General features: G+C 53.0%; 8 protein-coding genes across 8 annotated transcripts; 6 read left to right on the top strand and 2 right to left on the bottom strand.

The window, feature by feature from the left end:
* Positions 1-2,106: 2,106 nt before the first annotated feature.
* Positions 2,107-5,728, bottom strand: J4E83_004247 (uncharacterized protein; the record flags this gene model as incomplete). The annotated part of the gene is made up of 3 exons (XM_049331177.1): positions 2,107-5,373; positions 5,420-5,504; positions 5,556-5,728. 3 exons carry the CDS (start codon positions 5,726-5,728, stop codon positions 2,107-2,109), a joined length of 3,525 nt encoding a protein of 1,174 aa, XP_049189723.1.
* A 1,634-nt stretch (positions 5,729-7,362) lies between these two features.
* Positions 7,363-8,396, top strand: J4E83_004246 (uncharacterized protein; the record flags this gene model as incomplete). Its single annotated transcript, XM_049331176.1, has 2 exons — positions 7,363-7,414; positions 7,711-8,396. The coding sequence occupies 2 exons, from the start codon at positions 7,363-7,365 to the stop codon at positions 8,394-8,396; spliced, it is 738 nt and encodes a 245-aa protein (XP_049189722.1).
* A 1,502-nt stretch (positions 8,397-9,898) lies between these two features.
* On the bottom strand, positions 9,899-11,674 carry J4E83_004245 (uncharacterized protein; the record flags this gene model as incomplete). Its single annotated transcript, XM_049331175.1, has 1 exon — positions 9,899-11,674. One exon carries the CDS (start codon positions 11,672-11,674, stop codon positions 9,899-9,901), a length of 1,776 nt encoding a protein of 591 aa, XP_049189721.1.
* A 611-nt stretch (positions 11,675-12,285) lies between these two features.
* J4E83_004244 (uncharacterized protein) lies at positions 12,286-13,499 on the top strand (the record flags this gene model as incomplete). The annotated part of the gene is made up of 2 exons (XM_049331174.1): positions 12,286-12,781; positions 12,829-13,499. 2 exons carry the CDS (start codon positions 12,286-12,288, stop codon positions 13,497-13,499), a joined length of 1,167 nt encoding a protein of 388 aa, XP_049189720.1.
* A 1,289-nt stretch (positions 13,500-14,788) lies between these two features.
* On the top strand, positions 14,789-15,409 carry J4E83_004243 (uncharacterized protein; the record flags this gene model as incomplete). Its single annotated transcript, XM_049331173.1, has 1 exon — positions 14,789-15,409. The coding sequence occupies one exon, from the start codon at positions 14,789-14,791 to the stop codon at positions 15,407-15,409; it is 621 nt and encodes a 206-aa protein (XP_049189719.1).
* A 289-nt stretch (positions 15,410-15,698) lies between these two features.
* J4E83_004242 (uncharacterized protein) lies at positions 15,699-16,425 on the top strand (the record flags this gene model as incomplete). The annotated part of the gene is made up of 2 exons (XM_049331172.1): positions 15,699-15,968; positions 16,072-16,425. The coding sequence occupies 2 exons, from the start codon at positions 15,699-15,701 to the stop codon at positions 16,423-16,425; spliced, it is 624 nt and encodes a 207-aa protein (XP_049189718.1).
* Positions 16,426-17,592: 1,167 nt separating this feature from the next.
* J4E83_004241 (uncharacterized protein) lies at positions 17,593-18,978 on the top strand (the record flags this gene model as incomplete). The annotated part of the gene is made up of 2 exons (XM_049331171.1): positions 17,593-18,091; positions 18,143-18,978. 2 exons carry the CDS (start codon positions 17,593-17,595, stop codon positions 18,976-18,978), a joined length of 1,335 nt encoding a protein of 444 aa, XP_049189717.1.
* Positions 18,979-19,555: 577 nt separating this feature from the next.
* Positions 19,556-20,926, top strand: J4E83_004240 (uncharacterized protein; the record flags this gene model as incomplete). Its single annotated transcript, XM_049331170.1, has 1 exon — positions 19,556-20,926. The coding sequence occupies one exon, from the start codon at positions 19,556-19,558 to the stop codon at positions 20,924-20,926; it is 1,371 nt and encodes a 456-aa protein (XP_049189716.1).
* Positions 20,927-21,759: the final 833 nt, after the last annotated feature.

The following is a 21,759-nucleotide window of genomic DNA, read 5'->3' as shown; positions in this document are numbered from 1 at the left end:
AGCAGCAAAAGCATGCGCGCATCACCACACCGATACTCGCTTTACTAGCCGCACACCGGTGTATTGGTTCTTGAGAACGCAATTCGATGCTCTCAGTGCGACAAGAGGAGCCTCGCCCTGCCCCTCTCGGTGTGCAACGATTGAGATAGGTATCCGATATCGATACCGCTGCCTATCTACTAGATCCATCTCTCACGCAATACTACCCATGTCCGCTAGATGCCTCCGCGATCTCCATCTATGGTGCTAACATAGTGCCCGAGGAGTAGTCCACTCCATTGACCTGGAAACCCAGACGGATCGCACGAACCGATGCCCGTTTCTAGTCGCCACGACCAAGCGAGATTATTCACTCTATTGGATCCATCGACGCCGAACCATTCAAAAAGGACGGCGAATAACTACAGGGAGCTTGCATGTACATGGTCCTTGGCAATCTACTCAGACAGACCCCAAACACCTGCTCCGGGTCAGATGCGCAAATGAGGACAAGTGTCACGGCACCGGCTAGCTTGGGCGCTTCAGGTACCACGGCGTACGATTTGACATGTTCCTGACAGCACTGACAGGTGTCACGGTGCGAGTCTTTATGCGCGAGCATGGTTGAACAGTCGCTGCGGAAGGTGAGCCGATTAGAGCAAGCATGCCTCACTCTTTGGGCTCTCTTCGCGACCCTTTCCCTTCTTACTTTCCCTTCCTGCGGCAACGTACCTCGTTTTTTTTCCTTACGAACGCACGTCACATGTTTTCCTTCTTCACATGACCTCACGTGTTTGTCATTTTCTATCTGGTCTATAGGCCGTGGCCACCACACCAGCCAGCACATCGGGTCACACACACGCAAAGGGACCGTAGGGGAAATGTACGCTGCAGTTCCTCGGAGTAGGGCGGCCTCTTCCGTTCGATTGCCGCACACGGTGAAGACGCCATCGAGCTATGGCCTAGTTCATGCAAGTATCCTCTCCCTCCTCCGCTCCGCTCCCGTGCGGAGGCCCACACTACATCTCCACCGCATATTTCCTGATAGACGATCCTATCGGTGTGAAAAGGAAGAAACTGTGACACGTTTATATACCCTCCACCAACGTGGCCGCCACCATGCAACTTTCCGGGCAACTCAAGATACGTGCCGAAGACGCCGACGGACGCTTTTTTGTTAGTTCACCGATAAGCGTCATGACAAATTTATGGACAGCCCGTCATTTGGTTTGACGCTCCGTCTTCTTTCCAAGCTATACTGCCGGCCGAGGTAGTTGACAAAACCCCGCTCCCGGTCGTGGAGGTAATATCCGTCTTCGTTCCAAATATTGGGAGGACGTCACGGCTGTCAGAAACCGCACGTTTGGTACAAGTACCCGGTCTGAAGCTCGCCCGTATATCACATTTCCATTATCGTATTGATGCAGTCGGCCTAATTTGTCCTCTGCCTTCCGCTGTCACTTCCTCTTTTGATAGCAGAGTCTGGAACGTTCTTTGAAGGTGTTGTACATGCGCTTAGAGGGGGCTTTTGATTTGCTGGAATGGGATGGAATGATGAGTTGATGAATGATTGTTGGAAGATGTATTTGCGTTGCGGGGACGGGACGAGTCAGGCGGACCAGGAGCAAACACTGCGACTGACTTTTTACAACGGTTGTACAATGTGTAGTTAATTCATAGGCTCTTGAATGGATACGCTGATAGTACGCATATCATGAGCCCGCACTACATTCAGATCGTCAAACAGGCAGTATGAACAGCCCAGTATGAACATGACAACAGTCTCATCATTGACCACGACTACACAAAAGATTATCTCAGAAGAAAGTAAGCAAGAACAAAAAACGCCCATTCAAAACACCAAGCAATCATAGCCAGCCACTCAATCGGGGCCGATGCTCGTCCATCCCATCCTACAAAACACCTTATAAAAACAATGACAAGAACCCTTTGAAGCACGCTCACTCTGCTCCTTCATGCGCTTTCATGCGGTCGTGATGCTGCGCCCGATATAATATATACACAATACACAAAGTTTTACGCCCCAACATGCTCATTATGAATGGAGCATTCACATACAATGGATGAAGAATGTAATGACACCCCACATATGCCGTCGTGATAGTCTTAACGGGATGAGCCAGATTGCTTGGGAAGAGGCGAGGGGTTGTACGTCCATCCGCCATCGCGAACGAGGCGTTCTCTAGCCTCGCGCTCCTTGCGCTTCTCTTCGGCGGTGACTTCGTCGTTGGCCCAGTAGGCGCTGCTGGTGCGCTCGCGGAAACGCTTGTGGCGCTCTTTGTTGGGGAAGACCTTTTCCATCTCCAGCGGTGCAATGGGGCCGAAGATGTGCTCGGGATCCATGAGCTGTTGGTTGCTCAGCATCTCGCGGAGGTTGGGGGTGTTAACCCAGCTGGGCTGCTCGAACTCGTTCTCAGAGTCTTCGTCTTCCGAGTCGGTCATGATCTCAGGCAGCTTGATGTCATCTCCGTTGGGGTACTGTATCGTAGGTGCCTGGGATTGGGGTTGGTATGCGGACTCCGCGAACGGAATCTTGCCCTTCGCAAATTGAGCATGCGCTGGTGTAGTTGGGTTGAGATTCTTCGCCTGTTGCGAAGGTCGTTTGGCCGGGCGATGGAGGGTCTCATCGCTTTCGCCTGGGAACTGTCGCTTTGGAGGAGGTTTTGCAGGGTTGACAGGAGGAATGTTGATGCGGTTCGCATCCTGAACTGTCTGCAGGCGAGATATAGGTCGGGCAGCTCCAAGATCAGCGCGTGGTGGTTGAGACGTTGAAGCCTTGGGCTTTTCAACAACAGATTGCGGCCGGGCGGCTTGAGGCGCGGGCGGCTTAGAGATCGGCCTTGCAGACTTGGTTCCGGGTGCAGACTTAGTAGACAAAGCTGAAGCTGGGCGGTTTGCTGCGGCTGTCGGAGGCCTTGATGAAGGTCCCACAGATTTTCCCAAGTTCTGAGGAGCAGATGGGAGAGGTTTGCTCGACGACGGAGCTGGGCGAGCAGCAGGGGGAGGTGCCTGTCCGTACTGGCTGCTCTTGAGGTTGACCATAATCTTCTGGGGTGCCTTCGCCTTTGTAATAGCGTCCTTGCTTGTTGGTTTGGCAAGTTTCCTAGGCTCCCGAAGAGGTGCCTTCGTTGTCTTAGTGGTAGGCAACAGGCTCTTCGGAGGTGGCGGGGGTGGCATTTCGTCACCAGAGTCCACGTCTTGGTCCCTGGAGGAAGCAGTGTTTGATCGAGGGATACCAGGTCGAGACACGGGTTGCTGCGGTGCTGCCTGCGCTGGTGTCTTACTCGCAGCCGATGCAGTGGGTTGCCTGAGACTTGATTGCGACGACATAGCGGTCGGTGTCTTTGCGCCCATGGCTCTGGCCTTCTGGGCATGCGCAGCAGCCTTGCTTTGTTCCTTCTCGCGCATCTGCCTGAGCTTGTCCTCAGCACGCTGTTGTTGCTTGGTCTCTCTCATTTCCTTCTCTCTCGCGTCCTTCTCCTTCTGCTTCTCGCGTTCAGTGGAGCTGCGAGTCCGTCGACCGTCGCCCTTGAGTGGGCTACCGGGCATGGTAGCACTCTTACCGGACTTGATAGAGTCCTTGGAAGGTGAGCGCATATGGGTGAAGATTGTGGCCGGTCTCTCTGCGCGCTTGGGACTGCTTAAGGCATCTTCTGATGGATCTGAAGAGGGGAACTTGGGCCTGGCAGGGCTCTCCTTGAGTGCATCCATCTTCACCTGAGCGCTGGTAGCACTCGATCCGATGAGCTTCTCTTTCGCTGCGCGGAATGCTGAATACAGTTTAGATTTCGAAGCACTGAGGGGGCCATCCATGTATTTCTTACTAGTCGGAGAGCCAACCGGCGTGGTTGATTCAGCAACTGCTGTGAGATCCGGATTTGAGACTGAAGTGAGCTTCGGCGGCACATGCCTAGCTGGAGAGACCTGGACGTCAGCAGTATGGCTCTTGTTAAAAGCAGGCCTGGCGACCTTGGGTGCAACTGCTGCTGTCCGAACCGGCGAGATCCAGTCGTCATCGTCATCGTCTTCTTGTGCGGGTTCGGGTGCTGGGAGACTCGGGTACGCTGGCTGTGAAGTCTGAACAGGTGCCACTTCTTCCTTTGCTTGTGTGGGTTCCTGAGGCTGCGACTGCGCAGATGTGATGTTCTGGCTAATGCGCTTCGGCGCTTCGTTCTGCTGCTTGAGCATGTTGATTCGCTCGAATAGACGCTGGGTCGAGGTCTTGTTGTGAACCTTCGTTGTCTCCGATTCCTCTCGCTGAAGCTCAGGGCGTTCCATATCCACATCCGAGTCGTCGGCGTGTTGTATCTCCGCAGGATGCGCGAGCTGCGAGCCTCCCAGACTCTTTCCTCCTGTGAATCTGCCCATTTGGCTGTTCCGGGCTTTGCTCTGGTCGATGTGACTAATGCGCGATACTCGGTTGCCCATGCTCTTCTTCGGGAGCAATGGCTCGCGTGCGGGAAGGGAGGCAAAGGTAAGACTGCTTTTCCTAACGAGCGGCTTTACAGGGCTGGAGTTGTCTGAAGGAGAGCGCACATCATCGTCCATGTCCATTTGATCATCGATATCATGATGGATAAGGGTATCGTTGTGCTCGACTTCTGGGGACGCAGGCGGCGGGCCCGAGGGCGTAGTCGAGTGGTCGGGCGCGTAGATGTTCTTTGGCTCAGGCGCCAGGGCGCGGTTGTTCGCGGTGTCAAGCGCGTCGTGGGTCTCGGCGGAGATGCTGTACTGTTCGGAAACTACGCGTGGTGGCTCTGGGAAGTCCTCCATATCCTCCATGCTGCGATCCTCCGCGTCAGAAAGGTCGTGGTGAATCATGGTACCATCGGCATCAGATCGCGAGCGGTCAGCCTTGTATTCGTCATCCACTTCCATCGCATCTGCATCAGCGTCCTTTGTGCGCGAAGCTTCCCGCGAGGCATTCTTGCTCGCGAAAGCCTCATTTGCAGAGACGAAAGAATCGCCAGTGTCGCGGTCTTCCTCTTTTTCGTGTATCGAATGACGGAAGGATTGAGTGGGCTGTGTAGGTTGTGTTGAGAAGCTTTGTGGCGGTGAGAAGACCTCGCTGGCTTCTGAAGTCATTACTGTCTCTTGCGAGGACTGGACAGGGTTCCATGCTGGTGCAAGAGGCTGTGCTGGGCGCTTATCGAATACATTCGCTTGGAAGCTAGTGTCAACGTTCTCCTTGCCGGCGCTCTCGGGCTTAGTAAACAGCTGTCGCGCGATGGGCGTGCGGGCGACGGTAGGCGATTGGCGAACCGTGTTCTCTGCGTCTTCGGCGATCTGGAATCTAGCCTTGACGTTTCGTAGACTCTCTTCGGCGGCGCTTGTGCGTTTCTGCGCGTTCGCGGACTTAATGCTGGCAAGAGGCTGGCTGATGTTAGTATGGGATGGAAGGCGACGCGCAAACTCTTACCTGGCGATCGACCGCCTTTTTTCGCGCGGTGCGAGGCGTCTTGCCGCGTAATTTGCCGGGTGTCTTGAAGACATCGAGGTTGTGTCTACCGGAGAGTCAGTCTGGCGCGTGTTGACGCAAGGTAGACGCGACATACGGTCTGTCGCTGGCCAAAATGTCGAACATGTGCTCGTTGAGCCATTCCAGCTCGTTGCGCACAGAGAAGCCAAAATCCTCCAATTCTTGGGATACAAGCGTGTTGGATTGATGGCGCTCCTCGAGGATCCATCCAGCGGACCCTACAGTGGGTGCCTTTGTGCGGGAAGCCATGGCGAATGTGTAGAAGGTAGAAGTAAGTGCGGGTGGTTGGGCGCGTCGCGGTGCTGGCAGTCGCGTTCCGGGTAAAGGTCAGGTGTCGTCTAGGTTAGCTGAGCATGTCGTCTCGAAGCAATTCAGTCGTGTATATCAACGCCAAAGGCAAAAGGGCAGTCCGGGGGAGGTCGTCGTCGGGGCGTTGGGGTGTTGGACCTTGAATGTTGTGACGCGGGACGAATCCAAACAATCGAGTGGGCCGCCCATCGCGCTGGCCATAGCGTTGCCAAGCCCGCCTCTCCCTTTTGGGACGACACCTGCATCATCGCTCACCATGGTGCACTGCGTTGCATTCTGCCTGACTATCTAGCCTTGCTATCATTACTCGAGATATCGCATATTCAAGCCCTCTCTTACTTGTGTCGGTGGTGGTGGCTAAGTATAGCACGCGGCAAAGGCCCGCCAAACGATCGCTGTAGCCGTTGAACACTGACCACCCGGCTGTCTTTGTCGCTACTTCTTCGCTTCGGCCTATCGATTAGCTACCTTCACTCCTGTACTCATCGCGTCCTTCGGTATTCGCGCTCGAGGATGGAAGTGAGCTATCCAGCCACATACTTGGGAGTGCCGTCGCTGCATGGAGCGCGTCTAAGTAGACCTCAAGAGCGCGTTTACTCCTGTGTGCAACTGACCTTCAATGTATGCAATCAAAGATCTCCCCTGGAGCGTTGAGTTCTTGTAGTCATGCGTACGTATACAAGATCCAATTGAAACGAGGAGAACGATAATTGGCATGGGGTTGGAAGGTACCAGTGGCTCCTCGCCCCTCTGAACCAAAATATGACACCAAATGCTGGCCTTGAGCCAAACCCCTACGGTGCACCGCTTATTAACTGCGCTGGTCCGTGGTTTTTTGCTGCCTCCCACGCCCCTCTCGGCCACATTGTCGCACATATCCTTTCCTTGGTTGCTCTGGTCATATTTCACTTCAAAAAAGCTTTTACTTGAAAGCAGCACTTCCGCCATCAGAGTTCCACTTCTGTCACTCCCACACATCCACGCCACTCACCACCTCTCATCTACCTCTGAAATCATATCTCCTTCAAGAGACCCCAGAATTCCAGCGGACGACAATCCTTCTCTTCTTGGGCGCATGCAGGAAACTACATGGGGCTGCGAAAGTCCGACGGAAGACAGTCTTCCCAATAATCCTCCTGGGCGCAGGCGGGAAATGCTCAACTGTGATGACCCTCCCAGCTACTCGTCGCTTACCATACGACGCTCCCATGACCCAGAGCACCCTTGGAATAGACCTCCGTCAACATATCGACCTCTCGTGCGTGCTTCCTCCACAGCTGGGCCCTCTCTTGTCTCTCACCGCCAACCGATACGACAACCCAGGGAGCACGAGCTTCGCAACGCAGTGCAGTCTTCTCCCGAATCGCGACTAGGTTCATTCATGGCATCCCCGCCATCCCTGCCATCACTGCCATCACTGTCACCACTGCCATCGCAGGCACCACTATCACCAGGGTCATCATGGTTAACAAAACAGCCACCACGATCATTACGGTCAGCGCGGCCTGCATCAACCACAAAACCACCAGGGGCTATATTCACGCCCGACCAGCCTCCTTTGTTCTCAACGTCCCATGCTCGGGTGGGCACGACTGTCAACCAAGAAGGCACTTCAGACCAAGCAAGGTTCCCCGGGCTCACACAGCCCTGGCCATGGGGCTATACCCCTTCAAATGCTACCAATACCTCCGCGAAAATTATCGCGCCCATCAATCAGGAGACGGGAGAGGTACATGGACCTCATTTCGCCAAGCTTGCTGACGCAAATGTCGATTTCAGCACTCCTTCTTCCGCCTCCAAAGATACATCAAGGACTACGTTACCAACTGGAAGTCTTGGTGACAGACATAAGCCGCCAGTCTTCGGAGAGCCTACACCCCTCAAGTCTAGAGTTCTCAAGCCCACAGTTTACGAGCCTCCAGCTTACCAGCCTAATGTCTACACTTCACCCAAATCGGCCTCGGATGCCTGGCTAAAGGCCCCACCAAAAACCATATCTCGGGCTTCTGGCTACGAATCAACACAACTCGACGGCTCACCAGGCCTCAGAGCACGCCTGGCAACTATCCGTGATCTTCGCCAGCGGAAATACACTGACGCAGAGATCGACACAATGGTCGCGGATATGGGCAATGTCGGACTCTCCTTCCCCGAACTTTTGGAGATGCTCAGGAATGGACCACAGACGGACACCTCTACTAAGAAATCGGAGCGCGCTCAGAGCAAGATTGTTGCGCGACCGACGACTAGCACAACCCCCACAACACCTGCCAAACGCGATGTGCCGACATACTCCCTCAACCCCTCTGATGTGGAAGGTAGGAGGACTCAGTTGCCCGTCAGGAGCCAGAAGACCACAAAACTCATCAAATCGCGTTTCGCAGTCGAGAACCTCGCTTCGGTGCAAACGGAACCCGCTGCCCGTGCCGAGCTGGACAGTGTGTTGGCTATAGATAAGTCCAAGGCTCCCGAAGAGAAGGTTCCCGATGAAGAGTTCGAGACACTGAACTTGGACTCGGATGAAGAAGAATGGGACAAGGTCGACGCGGACGATGAGTGGGAGGTTGTCGATGATCCGAGGGCAGAAGTGGAGAAGAACGCGGTTTAGATGCGTGTAGCTGGTTCCTTGGGTATCTCTCTTTCTCGGCTCACGTTGTAGACTTAGATTAGCTTGAGGTGAATCTTCAACTGCAGGCTCTCATCACTCGAGAGGGGTCTGTAGTACGGTGATGTAGGCAGTAGGCCAAAGCAATGAAAGACAGGGCACGAGCCATTTGACTAGACTTCTCCATGCAGCTACACATTCCATAGCCCAGTTTCATCCACTAGTGAATATTTCTCAACGTATAGAACGTCTATAACCATCCCCCACCGCAACCACAGCGCTCAACTATCCAACCTGCGAATATGTCTTCTCCTCCCCCTCCCCAGACAGGCGAAAGCCATCCGACCACCCGCCCCTACTGGATCCATCACGAGAGAATCTCACCACTTGATCTCTATCCAGGAGGCAGGCGCGACCGCCTCCCAGAAATAGACCCAAACCATCTATACCGCCCGTCTTCTCCCATACAACAATCAGAACCCGCTGAAACACCAGAAGATTACCACTCACCATCATTAACCGAAATCTTCCCCCCTTCCGTCTCAGCAACACTCCTTGACCCAACCCCTTTACCAAGAACCAATCCAGGTCAGCGTAGGCGTGTCATACCTCCTACACTATTCCAAACCACCAAAACCACCCTACCCACCTTCCTCGCCAGCAACCTCCTCCCACTCCTACCCTCACACCCCCTCTACCCCACCCCAGGCACGATATGCGGAATCTGCCAAGACCCGTTCCACGGCTCCCACGCACCCGTTCTCATCACCAACACACCACACTGCGTTAACCATATCTTCGGATACCAATGTCTGCGCAAGTCGCTCGCATCAGGAATGCCGAATAGCAACAAATGTCCACTGTGTAGAACGAAGTGGTTTGAGATGAAGAGAGAAGGGTTAGAAGATTTGGCGGAGATTTGGCGGGGGATAGAGAGGGAAGAACAGAGGAGTATTAGGGAGGGGGAGGAAGAGGAGGCGGAAGTTAAGAGGAGGATGACGAGAGAGGAGATAGAGGCTAGGAATGCATGGCTGGGGGCTGTTGAGCCTGATGATGTTGATATGACACTAATGGACATGGTAATGATCGTCGCCTGGCGGTACCTTTGCGACATCTCCGTCTGGCTTCTCTGGCTGTTTAAGGCAGCTTGTGTCATCATTTGCGTTCTTGAGGTTTGGGCATCAAGGGAGGCGTTCCCGTTCTGGCGTAGGTTGCAAGAGGCGTTCAATGTTGATCAGTAGTAAGACGTTTGTGAGAGGGAGAGAGAGGTAACTGAGCTGTAGAGCTCATCACAGGCAAGATACGAGGAGACGAGTTCGTACTAGTATGCCATTATCGTTACACATAACTGTAACATGCGCGCGTTAAAAATACCATACAAAGACATCCCATTCACCCATCCACCTGAACGCCGTGCGAGAAACAAATTATGCAATAGTGACGCTACTTCCACCGTACTGTAAAGGGACTTTTCTGTACTCTTCCAACCACCCTTCTTTCTGTTCTTAGGTCTCAGACCATCTAGCAAGTGTGATACTGGTAGTGTACACCATGGCAACGACACCGATAACCATCATGGAGATGTCACCGAACTTCTCCCAAGGACGGTTGGCGACGCCCTTGTAGTGCAGGTAGGCAGGGTAGATGTACACCAGAGGTACACAGGCAAAGCTTCCGATGAGCGCAACGAACTTATCGAGGTCGCTAGCTCCAAGGATAGCGATGGCACCGCAAAGAATGACGAGACACGTCCTGAAGGCATTCTTCTTCCACTTGGTCATGTTACTCTGCTTGCCGGATGCGCGACCAAAGATCTTGAGCTCAATGTTACGCATAGCGGGGAAAAGTTGCACTGGTGTGCCGACGAGGACGGCCATGGAGTAGAGAAACTGGACGGCGTTGACGAGCTTGCTGGTCTGGGGGAAGTTGGTGATGACCTCGACGGAGACGTTCTCTCCAAAGGTACCGTAGCAAAGCACACCGACGGACGTGAAGATGACGGTGATGATGAGCATGACGATGTAGAGGAGCTTGCTGAAGTGCTCGGGCTCCTTCATGCTGGACTGAATGGGAAGGATAAGGCCGATGCCCTCGAAAGTGAAGATGGCGGAACCGATAGTCAGAGTAAAGTCGCGGGGGTTGAAGAGTTCGATAGATGGGTTGAAACCGCCCATCTTGGTGATCGATGAGATATCGTACCAGTAAATGTACGTCAAGCCGATGAGGATAAAGACATCGGCGAGAAGGGCGGCAGGTCCGAGCTTGGAGATGTTTCGGATGAAGGACATGGGTATCAGAACAGCGATCTGGATACCGATGAGCGCATTGGTTGAGAGAGGCTCCTCGGCGTGAGTGACAGCATCCAGGAACGATCGAAGGTTGTCGGCAGTAAAGATGAGACCAGCGCATACGAAGCCGATTTGCGAGAGCGTGATGGAAACCAGAATGAGGGCGCGGAATCTCGGTCCCACAACGATAGAACCCAGATCACCATAACCACCACCGCCATATCTCTTCCTTGTCGCTAGCAGCAACTCGAAACACAGCGCTGTAATAGCAGAAACCATGATCATGGTGATCGATGAAAACAGCATGCCGCCGTTCTTGAAGGCCTTGGGCAAGAACATGATTCCGGTACCGATGAACGCCTTCAGGAGAGTAAAGAAGGTCTTGACTTGATCCGCATCACCCTGAGCCCTCAGTCTCTTCGAGCTCTGTCGTCGTCCGAGAAGTGGTCTCCGCTCGCCTTGCCCCTCATCTTCCTCTTCAACGGCAGATTCCGCATCCGACGAATCTTCATCAAGATCTTCACCGGCGAATTGGCCATACAGTTCAAGGAAAGAAATGAAGTTTCGCGTAACAGGCTCCGAGATGTAGCTGACACGCTTGCTTTGCCGTTGTAAGTATTGGCGTCTCAGGCCGCCGGGCGCGAGCTGGTCGCGAACGGGTAGTTCGTCATGGTCAACGTCTGAAATTGACAGAGCAGGGTTGCGGCCAAAGTGGACTGCATCAGAAAAGGTTGCTGCTCGTTGGTGTAACTTTTGCCGTCTGTTCTGTGCCGCAATCTTGTACAGGTCGCGGTGGATGTCGCCACCCTGTAACCGCAACGATGATTCCGGGAGCTGGCGGTCGCCTGAGTTGGAGGCGTTATCTGCGCCCTCTTCTGCCGCTGGCGTCGCTGGGTCAAACTCTGAGAAGTCGAAGCTTGGGTCTAGATGCTGCTCTAGGACCCTGGCTTCCTTGGGGTTGGCACCCGCCGTGGTCTGCGGTGTATCGGTCATCGCGGCGACAGCTTCAATGAATGTTCAAACACCACAGTAGATGACTGGAAAATATCGACGGAGCTACGCAACTTGGGCGTCTGGTAGCTTGGGCGTGGCGGTGAGGTCCAAATGATGAAACAACAGCCAATCAGGATTTGCAAAGCTCAAATGGTCCGTGTGCCTGACATCACCGTGTTGTGAGGTTTGGCGTTTGCAGTTTGTCGTGACAGAGTAGGAGAATGTGCGAGAGAGCAACAGCGAAGGTTAGCACAGGGGAGGAAAGCTACTTGAAGCAAAACAAGGGACGAGCATCTTCGAAGACGAGACCGCGACGGACCTGGGAAAACATGACGATCTCACTGGCGCCTTGGCACCGAGGCACCTGGGCACGTGTTGCGGAGGTTGGCCATCCCTGCGTCAGCCACGCCATCATTGGCGCAACAACCGACCGCGGCCGCATCCTAGGAGCTCAGTCCCAAGATAGCCGTTAATCAATACACATTGCCGGCAAAGCAGAAGAGCCCTTTGATCCGCAATTGACACGTTTCGTCACTGTCGACGGCACCATAAAGGCTGGAGAGCATACTGTACGTGATGGCTGCCCAACAAACCCCGAAAATCGTCTCACGATGGCCCCTCCAGGATTCGGGCCGCCTGGATACTCTGTCCCGCACCGCTCCATGCATCGCGAACCGCCCCCAGAAGGGTCCGATACCAACACCCGGCCCTATGCCATCTTCTTCTCCTATCTGTTGACATGCTTCTCTGTCGCGGTCTTCATCATCTTGAGACTTGCGAAAAGAGCTAGCGTGTTGCGCAAGTCAACTACTGCACAGCTCCCACCGAGAAGACATGTCTGGCTATTCAGTGCACTTGCTGCGGGCAGCTTGCTCACAACATGGACGCACATGTTCCAGTACTTTAAGGTCAGCTATCAGTCTTGGCTGATGTGGCGTAGCTACTACGAGCTTGAACCTGACCAGAATCACTGGGGTTTGTGGTTGAAAGAGACTTCATTGTTTCGAGAGGCATGGGAGACTGTCATCATCGGATATGCGAGGTACTGGTGGTCACACCAGATCTTCTTCTTCGCATTGGGTCTGGGGTTGTATCTGGAGCAGAAAGGTAGAAGATTATACTTGTTACTTGACAACTATGACTAATATATCTAGGAATACGTCGCGGCATTCGATATACTTGGGCGTTCATGCTGCTTGGCCAGATTGTGGCCATCAGTTTTGCTACAAACCTCTTCATGCTCACCTTACTGCTGAGCCTGCCGGCACCAGCTGCATCGTCACATGGTTCGCGCCGGCAAACGTGGCTAGGTCCATGGCTCCTAAACCTTTTCGCCATCTTCGCAACTGCTTATCCCGCGATGCAACTAGCAGACGAACACTACTGGCATCACCCTACACACTTCATGCCGGTGCTCATGGCTCCACACATCGCTTTGATGCTCTTGCCCATTGCACGCGCTGTTGTACCGGCCTCATCCTTCACCGAGGATATCCAATTCACCGACAAGGTCTACAGCTACATGTGGGCACTGGTCCTAGGGAATGCAGGACTGATGCTGGCATGGACTACCGCAACAGCGTATGCCTATGGTGGTTTTGTAGGAATCCAAAGTGCTCTGCTAGAACACCCAGCAGTGAGCAGCGTGGGATTCGATGTCATCTTCTGCTGGATCACATGGGCCTTTTGGTACTGGACGCAACCAAAACCTGCTTATGAGGGTGTATCGCGGGACTCGGCCGAGAGGAGGAGCACACATGCTGACGACGAGCCGGCCACTGCGCTGGGTGCCAGTGGATATGATGGCGGAGCAAGACATCGCTAGTGTGGTGGCTTATCGGCTGCCGGTGTTGGTTACATGACGAAGCTATGTGTTGCGCGTATACGAGGAGTGCGTGCCATGTGGTTGCATCATAGTTGATCGAAAGGGCTATTGCGACACTGCGTCTGTCTTTAGTCAGCGGCTATTGTCAATAGGATAAGGTCCTCGAGCATACATACGGTTTGTAGTGTGTAACAGTAAGCTCTTACATCGCCCTAGGAGTATAGAGTTGCAACGGTGGCTCGAGAATGGCTTCGTAGCTCTGTTCTTAGTGTTCTACGCGTCCGGCGCTCTGTATATTATTAGGTGTTGCGACCGGTCAGTTCGTATGCGGAAGGTGCTGGCGGAGGCGTAGTGAATCAAGGCGACCATCGCGAAGGCATTATCCCGATCGCAGCCATTCATCTCGTGGTTGGTGTGAGGGTGTAAATCTGAAGCCGTAGACGATGTCACACCTCCGGCGAGTTTAGAATCGATAAGCTTTGACGCTAACAGGGTAACTCCGGCTTACAACCGGCCTGAACCCTTGCGTCATTGACGGGGAGCAACGTACTACTCTCCACCATCATCTTCATCGTACGAGGGTGCACAATTAACACAATATTGAATGCATCAGCATATCACGAGCATTGTTATATACTTCCTCGTACTAGGCTTAATCAGCCTTCCAAAGCAGTGCTTATGATGCCTCTCATATTGCTCACGCTCACGAACAAAGCTTTTTCGCCGCACCTTTACTTTTTTCACCTGCAGGTTCGGTACTGAGCTATCGATTCGACCCTCGTATTGACAGCTGATCCTCACGCTACATGCACCCTGAGGCCCTGTGCGGCTGTGGCACTTGTGGCACTTATGCAAGACTTATCCGGCAGGCTGGGGAAAGCTTCGCTCGCTAACGCGCGGGGTTGCTCTATAACTGCCCTGATTGAGTTGCGCTGACCCTCATCGGGCATGCCGTGCGGTACTGCATACGGAGCGAACGCAGCCGACTGGAAAGGATCATCGTGGGTGTGGCAAGGCGGCCAAAGCTAACGGGTAGCGGAACGTCATGGGCTGGCTGGGGCCCGTTATGGTGGAACACATGACTGCTGCGCAGGTGGAACCTTTGGAGGGAGCTGCGATGAGGCTGCGCGAATACGGCGACTACGAGGGATGATCGTGAGTATAAAGCTCGACCGTGCCGTTGCTGGTAAACTGCACTCATCAGCTCCTACATACTCGATCAACGCCTAGCATACCTCAGACTTTATCACTGCATCGACCACCTACGAGATTAACCGACATCATCCAAAATGAAAACCTCATCCATCGCCCTCACCCTTGCAGCAGCTGCCGTTACGAGCGCACAGGATCCGTTCTACAACATCAGCTCTGCACCATTCTTTCTAGTCGTCACATCCGAAGACGGAAAGGTCAATGACACGCTAAGCGCCTGTCACGTCGGTGCAGCCATCGAATCACTCTGCCTCAGCAATGCTGGCGTAGGTGACAGCCCAGAACCCCTCGACGGCGCACAATTCCAATTCAACACATCTGTCTACTCTCAAGCACCAGAGGACGGCTTCGGCGTACCAGGCATCTTGACCTGGTGGTTGAACACCACCACCCTCGACATTCCCTCATCAGCGGCTTTCAACCTTGACCCGACTTCCAATCTCGCAGGCATCACCCTCAGCCCCGGAAGCGGAAGCGATACGACTATGCTGGCTTTCGACTCCCAGGACGAACTTACGTATCAGGGCTATGTCCGCGGCGAGAACAACACAGGCAACTACCAGGAATTCTACCGCTGGTTTGCTTGCGACACGGACTATGCCAGCTACAGGTACAACAACCTGGCATGGGGATTGGGCGCGGGCAAGCCAGACAACCCAACCTGTGTCTCGGTTAACGTGACGAGGGTGTTTGTCTAGAGCGGGAGATTGTGATGGAAAAATCTGTTCCGTAATGGTTGGATGAGAAAAGGGGAGAGGAAGGAAGGCCCAATCGGGATTTACGACTTGACGTGCTACGTAACTAATGCTAATAGATAATGACACTCTTTTGACATGCGCAATCCGTTCCACGTGTACGTTCTGACAGATGCCAGTCATCGTGATGTGATCGAAGGTCGCCTCTATAGATATCCATAAGCCAGCGTCCTTTCTCCCTAGCTTTTTGGCTCAATTTGCACCTGTACGCACCGTACAGATTACCGCCGCTATGTTCAAACTTGTTCCTATCCTTCTCGCTTTCGCAGCTCTTACTCACGCTGACGCTGATTGCGAATACGATTGTGAACCCATCTACACCATACAATCTGACCCCTTCAACCTCGTCCTCATATCCGAAGACCCTTCCCTGGACGGCAAGACTCTATCTGCATGCCATGCCGGTGCAGCAGTTTTCACGCTTTGCCCCACGCTTTCGGAAGAAGGAGCCCAGTATCCCGTTATTCTGACCCACAACACGACAGACACTGCCATCACAAACGTAAGCCTCCCATACACATCTACCTTATTTTCCCCGCCAGCCCTACCACCCACCAAACGAAACCCACAGCCCCCGTCCCCACAGCCACTAACACTCCGCCCAGACCTTCGGCACCCAAGGCATCCTCTCCTGGACCATCCCCTACGACCCCTACCCCATCGACCTCTCCGTGCTCCTCCAACCCCAAGACATCGTCCCCTTGTCCATCGCACAGCTCGCCATGACCTACAGTGGCGACGGTAGCCTCTCCTTCGACAACAACGACATACTAAACTTCCAGAATCCGATTACTTGGGGGGCTGAGAAACCAGGCATGGGTGAGTGGACGGGGTATTATCGCTGGTGGGTTTGCTTCACGTACTATGGGACAGGGTATGTTAGGCAGACTTTGGTGTGGGGGACGGGGGTCGGGAAACCTGGTAAGTTTGGTGCTTTCTTCTTTTTCGGTAGATGTTGATGTTGGGGTGGTGGGACTGTGCTGACTGCTTTTGGTAGATCCGCCGAGTTGTGTTAAGGTTGGTGTTAAGAGGGTGTTCGTGTGAGAGATTGCCCGAACTAAGTTCAGGCTTCTAGTGTGAGTACACGGCGCATTGCCTTCTTCGTTGATTAGATGGTGGATGAAGGTTTGCGGCGAATCCGGATGTGAGGTGGACACGGGTCGATGTTACGGCTGTTGGGATCAGTAGAATGGTGACAGGAAGAAGCACGACTTTTATGTGACAATTGATGTTGATTATTTTCCGGGTTAAAATTCCATTCCTGTGTCTTCAATGTCGGATTGTTCAGTAGGCTCGGCCGGCATGCTGTTTGTTGTTGACCTCGGGAGGCTAGAACGAGCCCTCCGAGTGCCCTCCAGGAGCCGTGTGTGAATGCCTCCGAAAATACCTTGGTAAGGAAATAAACCCCCTAGGGAGCAAAAAGCCGACAGGAGCTCCGGTGGAAGTAGTGTGCCTAGTCGGCCCAAAGCTCGCATTCATGGGCTGAAGCATTTGGGGTGGACCTCCGTGAGGCTTGACCCTCAGTCCCTGAAGCTTAAGCGGGTTAGCGTGTCAGCGAGGCTGGGCGTCTTCCATGTCGCGTACTCGACCCCAGCCTTTCTCTAAACGACCACAGCGAGATCAGCATCCAGCACTCTTTTCATCGTTCAATGATCCTACCGGTCGTGGCTCGCAGTCTTTGAGGCTAATGACGCGTCAAAATGCCTCACGACGCGGCTCTTCAGACCTGCGTGCGCCAAAACCGCCACAAGCCCTCTTGCTGCCAACGCCAGCCCTACTGCAGTCAATGTCTACTACGTCAAACCATTGCGTGGCTGCTATTGGACCCATAAATCTCCGATCAACGCGAAAGGCGTTCCCCAGGACGGATAGACCTTCGAGATGGTCGCATTCAGCCTTCCCCGCGTAGATCCGACACAACGTGTGATGGCGTTCGAGGCGAGCAATGCCGTCATCGTGCTTTCCGGCGAATGTCAGCTAAGGTGCACCACCAACGTAGTGCTGGTGAGGCAGACTGTCTTGACCTCATCTCTCAATAAGTACAGCGCATAGCATCAGTTGTATGCCGAAATTGCATAGCATATGCTAACTGCCACTTCGTCATTCTTTCGCATCGCATCGCCCTCATGATTCCTACATTGTTTTTCTTCCCTTTGGCCCTACTTACAATACCTATAACCGCACAGTCTTCTTCTTCCTCCGCATCGAACACACCTATACCTAGCAGCGCTACCGAAACGATCGTCGATGTCTCCAGTACCTTTACGAGCACCTACTCTGCCGACTTCTCGAGCGGTCTCCCGGGCATTGTCCTGAGCACATTTACCTCCGGACGGCAGAATGCCACCGCTACCTCGTCAACGACAACACAAGAGGTGACAGCCATAGTCGGGCTGTCACCTTCGACCGAATCCTCAAACGGCACTGCTTCAACAACCACGACATCTGCTCGTCCAAGTCCGACTAATACTCAGCCATGCAATGGACACGTCGAGTTTTGCCAGAGGAGGTTTTCCAACATCTCTATGGTCGTCGCACATAACAGCCCATTCGTGAGGCCGCACAATGCAGCCAGCAACCAAGACTACCCAGTGCTTAATCAGCTCAATGATGGAATTCGAGGGTGTAAGCGCATCATACACGATATTAGAAAACTCTGCTGACGTTCAACAACAGTGCAATTCGAGACCCAAAAACCCAACGAGACCTCCGCTATACGCCTCTGCCATACCTCCTGCAGCCTGCTCGACGTGGGCACCCTCGAATCATACCTCGCAACAGTCAAAGGCTGGCTCGACCAGAACCCGTTCGAAGTCATTGCTATCATGATGGGCAACAACAACGGTCAGGATACCCGAAACCCAGCGACAGACTATATTGCACCTTTTCAAAACTCAGGAATTATGGAATACGTATGGACACCGCCTTCGGCTAGTCTGAACCTGACGGACTGGCCCACATTGGCCGAGATGATTATTAGGAATAAGCGTGTCGTAGTGATGTTGGACTATGGCGCAGACCAGGAACAAGTCCCGTGGCTGCTCAGCGAATTCAACTATCAGTGGCAAACACCCTTTTCGCCAACCGATCCCGCGTTCCCTTGTACGGAGCAACGACCCCCAAATCAGCCAGAAGAAGTCTCACGCGAGCGCATGTACGTGATGAACCACAACCTGAACATCGAAGTCAGTCTCCCAGGCGTGAGCAGCATCCTCATACCAGCATACTCCCTCCTCGATGAGATCAATGCTGTGTCTGGAAACGGTAGCGTTGGCCTTAACGTACAAAACTGCGAGAAAATGTGGGCTCGTCCGCCGAATTGGATACTCGTCGACTACTACAACTATGGCAACTTTAATGGCTCTGTCTTCCAGGTTGCTGCGACGGCCAACAACGTCACGTACAATGAGCAGTCGTGCTGTGGCACAGAGGGTACCAGCGCGGCGCATATTCTGAGAAGTCAAGGGCTTTCCATAGCTTCATTGTTCGTCGGCGCTTATCTGTTGTGGTGAGTATAGTGCAAGGCAGCTCAATCAATCTTGGGCCATTGGTATAGCGAGGCGTTTTTGGGGGTTGGAGTGGTCTCCATTCACCGTACCGCTTGAGCAACGTCCGTCCTTGACCAATCTAATTGTTATTCTTTGTAGCCTTGGCGGCGCGTTGCTCAGTGTGCTCGCCTGCATGATGGCTGGTAAACTCAACCCAGAGACGATAACATGGTCTTCCTCTCAGAGATCACCAATCCAGTCGCAATCTGAGTGACCTATACTGTACCTATACGAAAAAGCATTTCAACGAAAAGGGTCAGGAAACCTCGGCGGTTGCGCCTGCAACTTCCATCATGCGCTTCGAGCGAGAATGGGCGCACTGACCGCATTAGGAGCTCCGGTTTCCAAGACCTTCTCTTGATATGATTCTCTGCTTGGAGCCTACTGGTCTATTCACTTTAAGCGCTGACTGGACTATTTATCCGCCAACTCCTCCTGCCTCTTGTCAATACTTGCGCCCGCATCACTGATCAGCATTACTAGCATCTTTGTCCTCAACCTCTACCTCAACCTCTACCTCCACATACGAACGTTACCAACAATGTCGTCAGAAACTCCTTACCTGGAGACCCGGATACTCGCTCTGGAACGCATGGCGATAGCGGATGGTGGAAAAGGAGAGTCCATCAACCGCCTCAACAGCGTACGGTGCTGTCCGCCACCCTCCGATAAACTACGATCGCTCAACTGCCTACCGGACAACTACACGTACAAGTTCGAACCGGCCCCTCGTCAGAACGACGCAATCATGTGGTACATTACACTTCTTATTCGTGACATGAGTGCGCACCACATCGGCGTCGTAGACATGCATTTCCGAGTAGAACCTACCGACATCTCACCGCCGTTCTGGCTGGTCTTACCCGACTACACTACGTACTGCAGCAAACTATATACCTTCATGGATAGATTCAATGAGTTTCCCCTCACCGCTTGGGTAACCTTTTCCCCAGGAATGCCCGGTCCGACAGAGGATAATCTACACTTAAAGATCGGTACAGAATGGATCTTGTTGAAAGACTGGCTGCTTTCCAGCCAGGCGCCCGCTGAAGACTTGGTTGGCGAGAGGGGCTACAGGGCGCAGCGCAGATGGTGGAAGCTCAATGGGAAGCACTTCCGGCTTGCCGACCTTCCAACCGAAATGCGCATGAAGGTTTTCGAATTTGCTCTCGGTCCTAGAATCTATCCTTTGACTATATTCAAGGACGCTGAGGTCCGTCTCGGCCTGGGCTTCCGCAATTGGCATGACAGCAGTCAAATCGATCAACGCCACCCCTCACAGCTGTATGGACGTGGGCACACAGTTACAGGGTGCTCCGCTTACGAGCCCAATCTTGCGCTCTTGTCTATCAACAGACAGACCTATGGTGAGGCTCTTCAAGCTGGCTGGGAGGACACTCGAAAGTGCTTCTTCTCACCGATTCAGCTCAGATCAGTTCTTGAGGCGGGTACCAAACCGAACTATAACTGGCTCAATCATCTCATTCTCGACTTCACGATGTCCGATTGGTTCAGTTTCTTCGGCGTCGGATTTCGTGACAACATTAGTATGAATAACGGTGTGTCTCTTGGACCTATACTCCCTACATTGGATGGACTGTCAAGTCTTCAGCTTTGGTTTCGAAGCCCAGACGACGGAGCCACTTACTATCCTTATGGGATGCGTCATGTCGATAAGTCAATAATGGTCAGCTTTGTCTGTTGTCAGCGTACAATGGTCGACTGGATCATGACATTCGCTTGGCCATTTGTAAAGGATCTGCCAAAGGTGAGACTGGGTGGGATTCTGAAAAAGGACACAAAGGACAAATGGAATGAACTCCTCGCGCTGCCTGCAAAGGACAAGGATGGCGTAATGGATCACGCTGCTGAGCAGGCGGCCATTCTGGATACCCCATCAGCAAATATGTAAGCATCTACTCATCTTCAAAAAGCTTCCCACCCTGGTTACTTGCTAACAACATTGATAGCCCACCTCCATGCTTTTGTCGCACGCCTTGCAAGACTAGACACGGTAACCGTTACATTTCCGACTTTCCATCGAACAAATTACCTCCGCCTGACGATTTTGACTGCGAGGAATAAGACGATGCTTCTTGAGCGAGCCAAGACTGTGATCATGTCATCCGTATCTCGGAAGACCAAAGCATCCATTTCAACAGGCTCGTCGCAAAGCGGGATTACCTTAATCAAAGAACTGGAGGGCCACACAAGATATCTTCAAACGCGAATAGCCATTGGGGCTATGATAGAAGGTGTCGTAATCGATGACGTTCCTTTACTGTACGAAGAATGAGTGAAGCTTTAGAGATCAAGATCGCGATCTGCACGCATCGAACCAGACGGGTTTGAACATGAATCCTACTTATCTATTCGCTACATGGAATTTAACGCTAGCTTCCAAGATGTTAAAGATATCAACAAATTACTTCACCAGGCTTCATTGCGCTCCGAGCTGCTCGTCGGCTCCAAACACGCCTTCAACAAACACGGCTTCAACATTGCGTACAGGTGGCCTAGCAAACCTAGTGTTGCCAAGATCAATGCACTAGGTGTTTTGACCAGCCGTTCTGTATGTTCAGTAGCCCTATTAATACGGAAGGAATGGGAGAAAGCAAAACAAAGCCTCTGTATACGCCACTCTATTCCCTATTACTACTGCCTACAGCAAAATGCACAGACCGTCCCCATTATTTGGCGCTAGTATCACCTCCCTGTGCCTATGCTTAGATCTATCAAGCCTTA

Source organism: Alternaria metachromatica, assembly GCF_023757995.1.
Source record: "Alternaria metachromatica strain BMP 0045 chromosome Unknown scaffold_7, whole genome shotgun sequence".
NCBI lineage: Eukaryota > Fungi > Ascomycota > Dothideomycetes > Pleosporales > Pleosporaceae > Alternaria > Alternaria metachromatica.
This window is presented reverse-complemented; position numbering and strand designations above follow the sequence as displayed.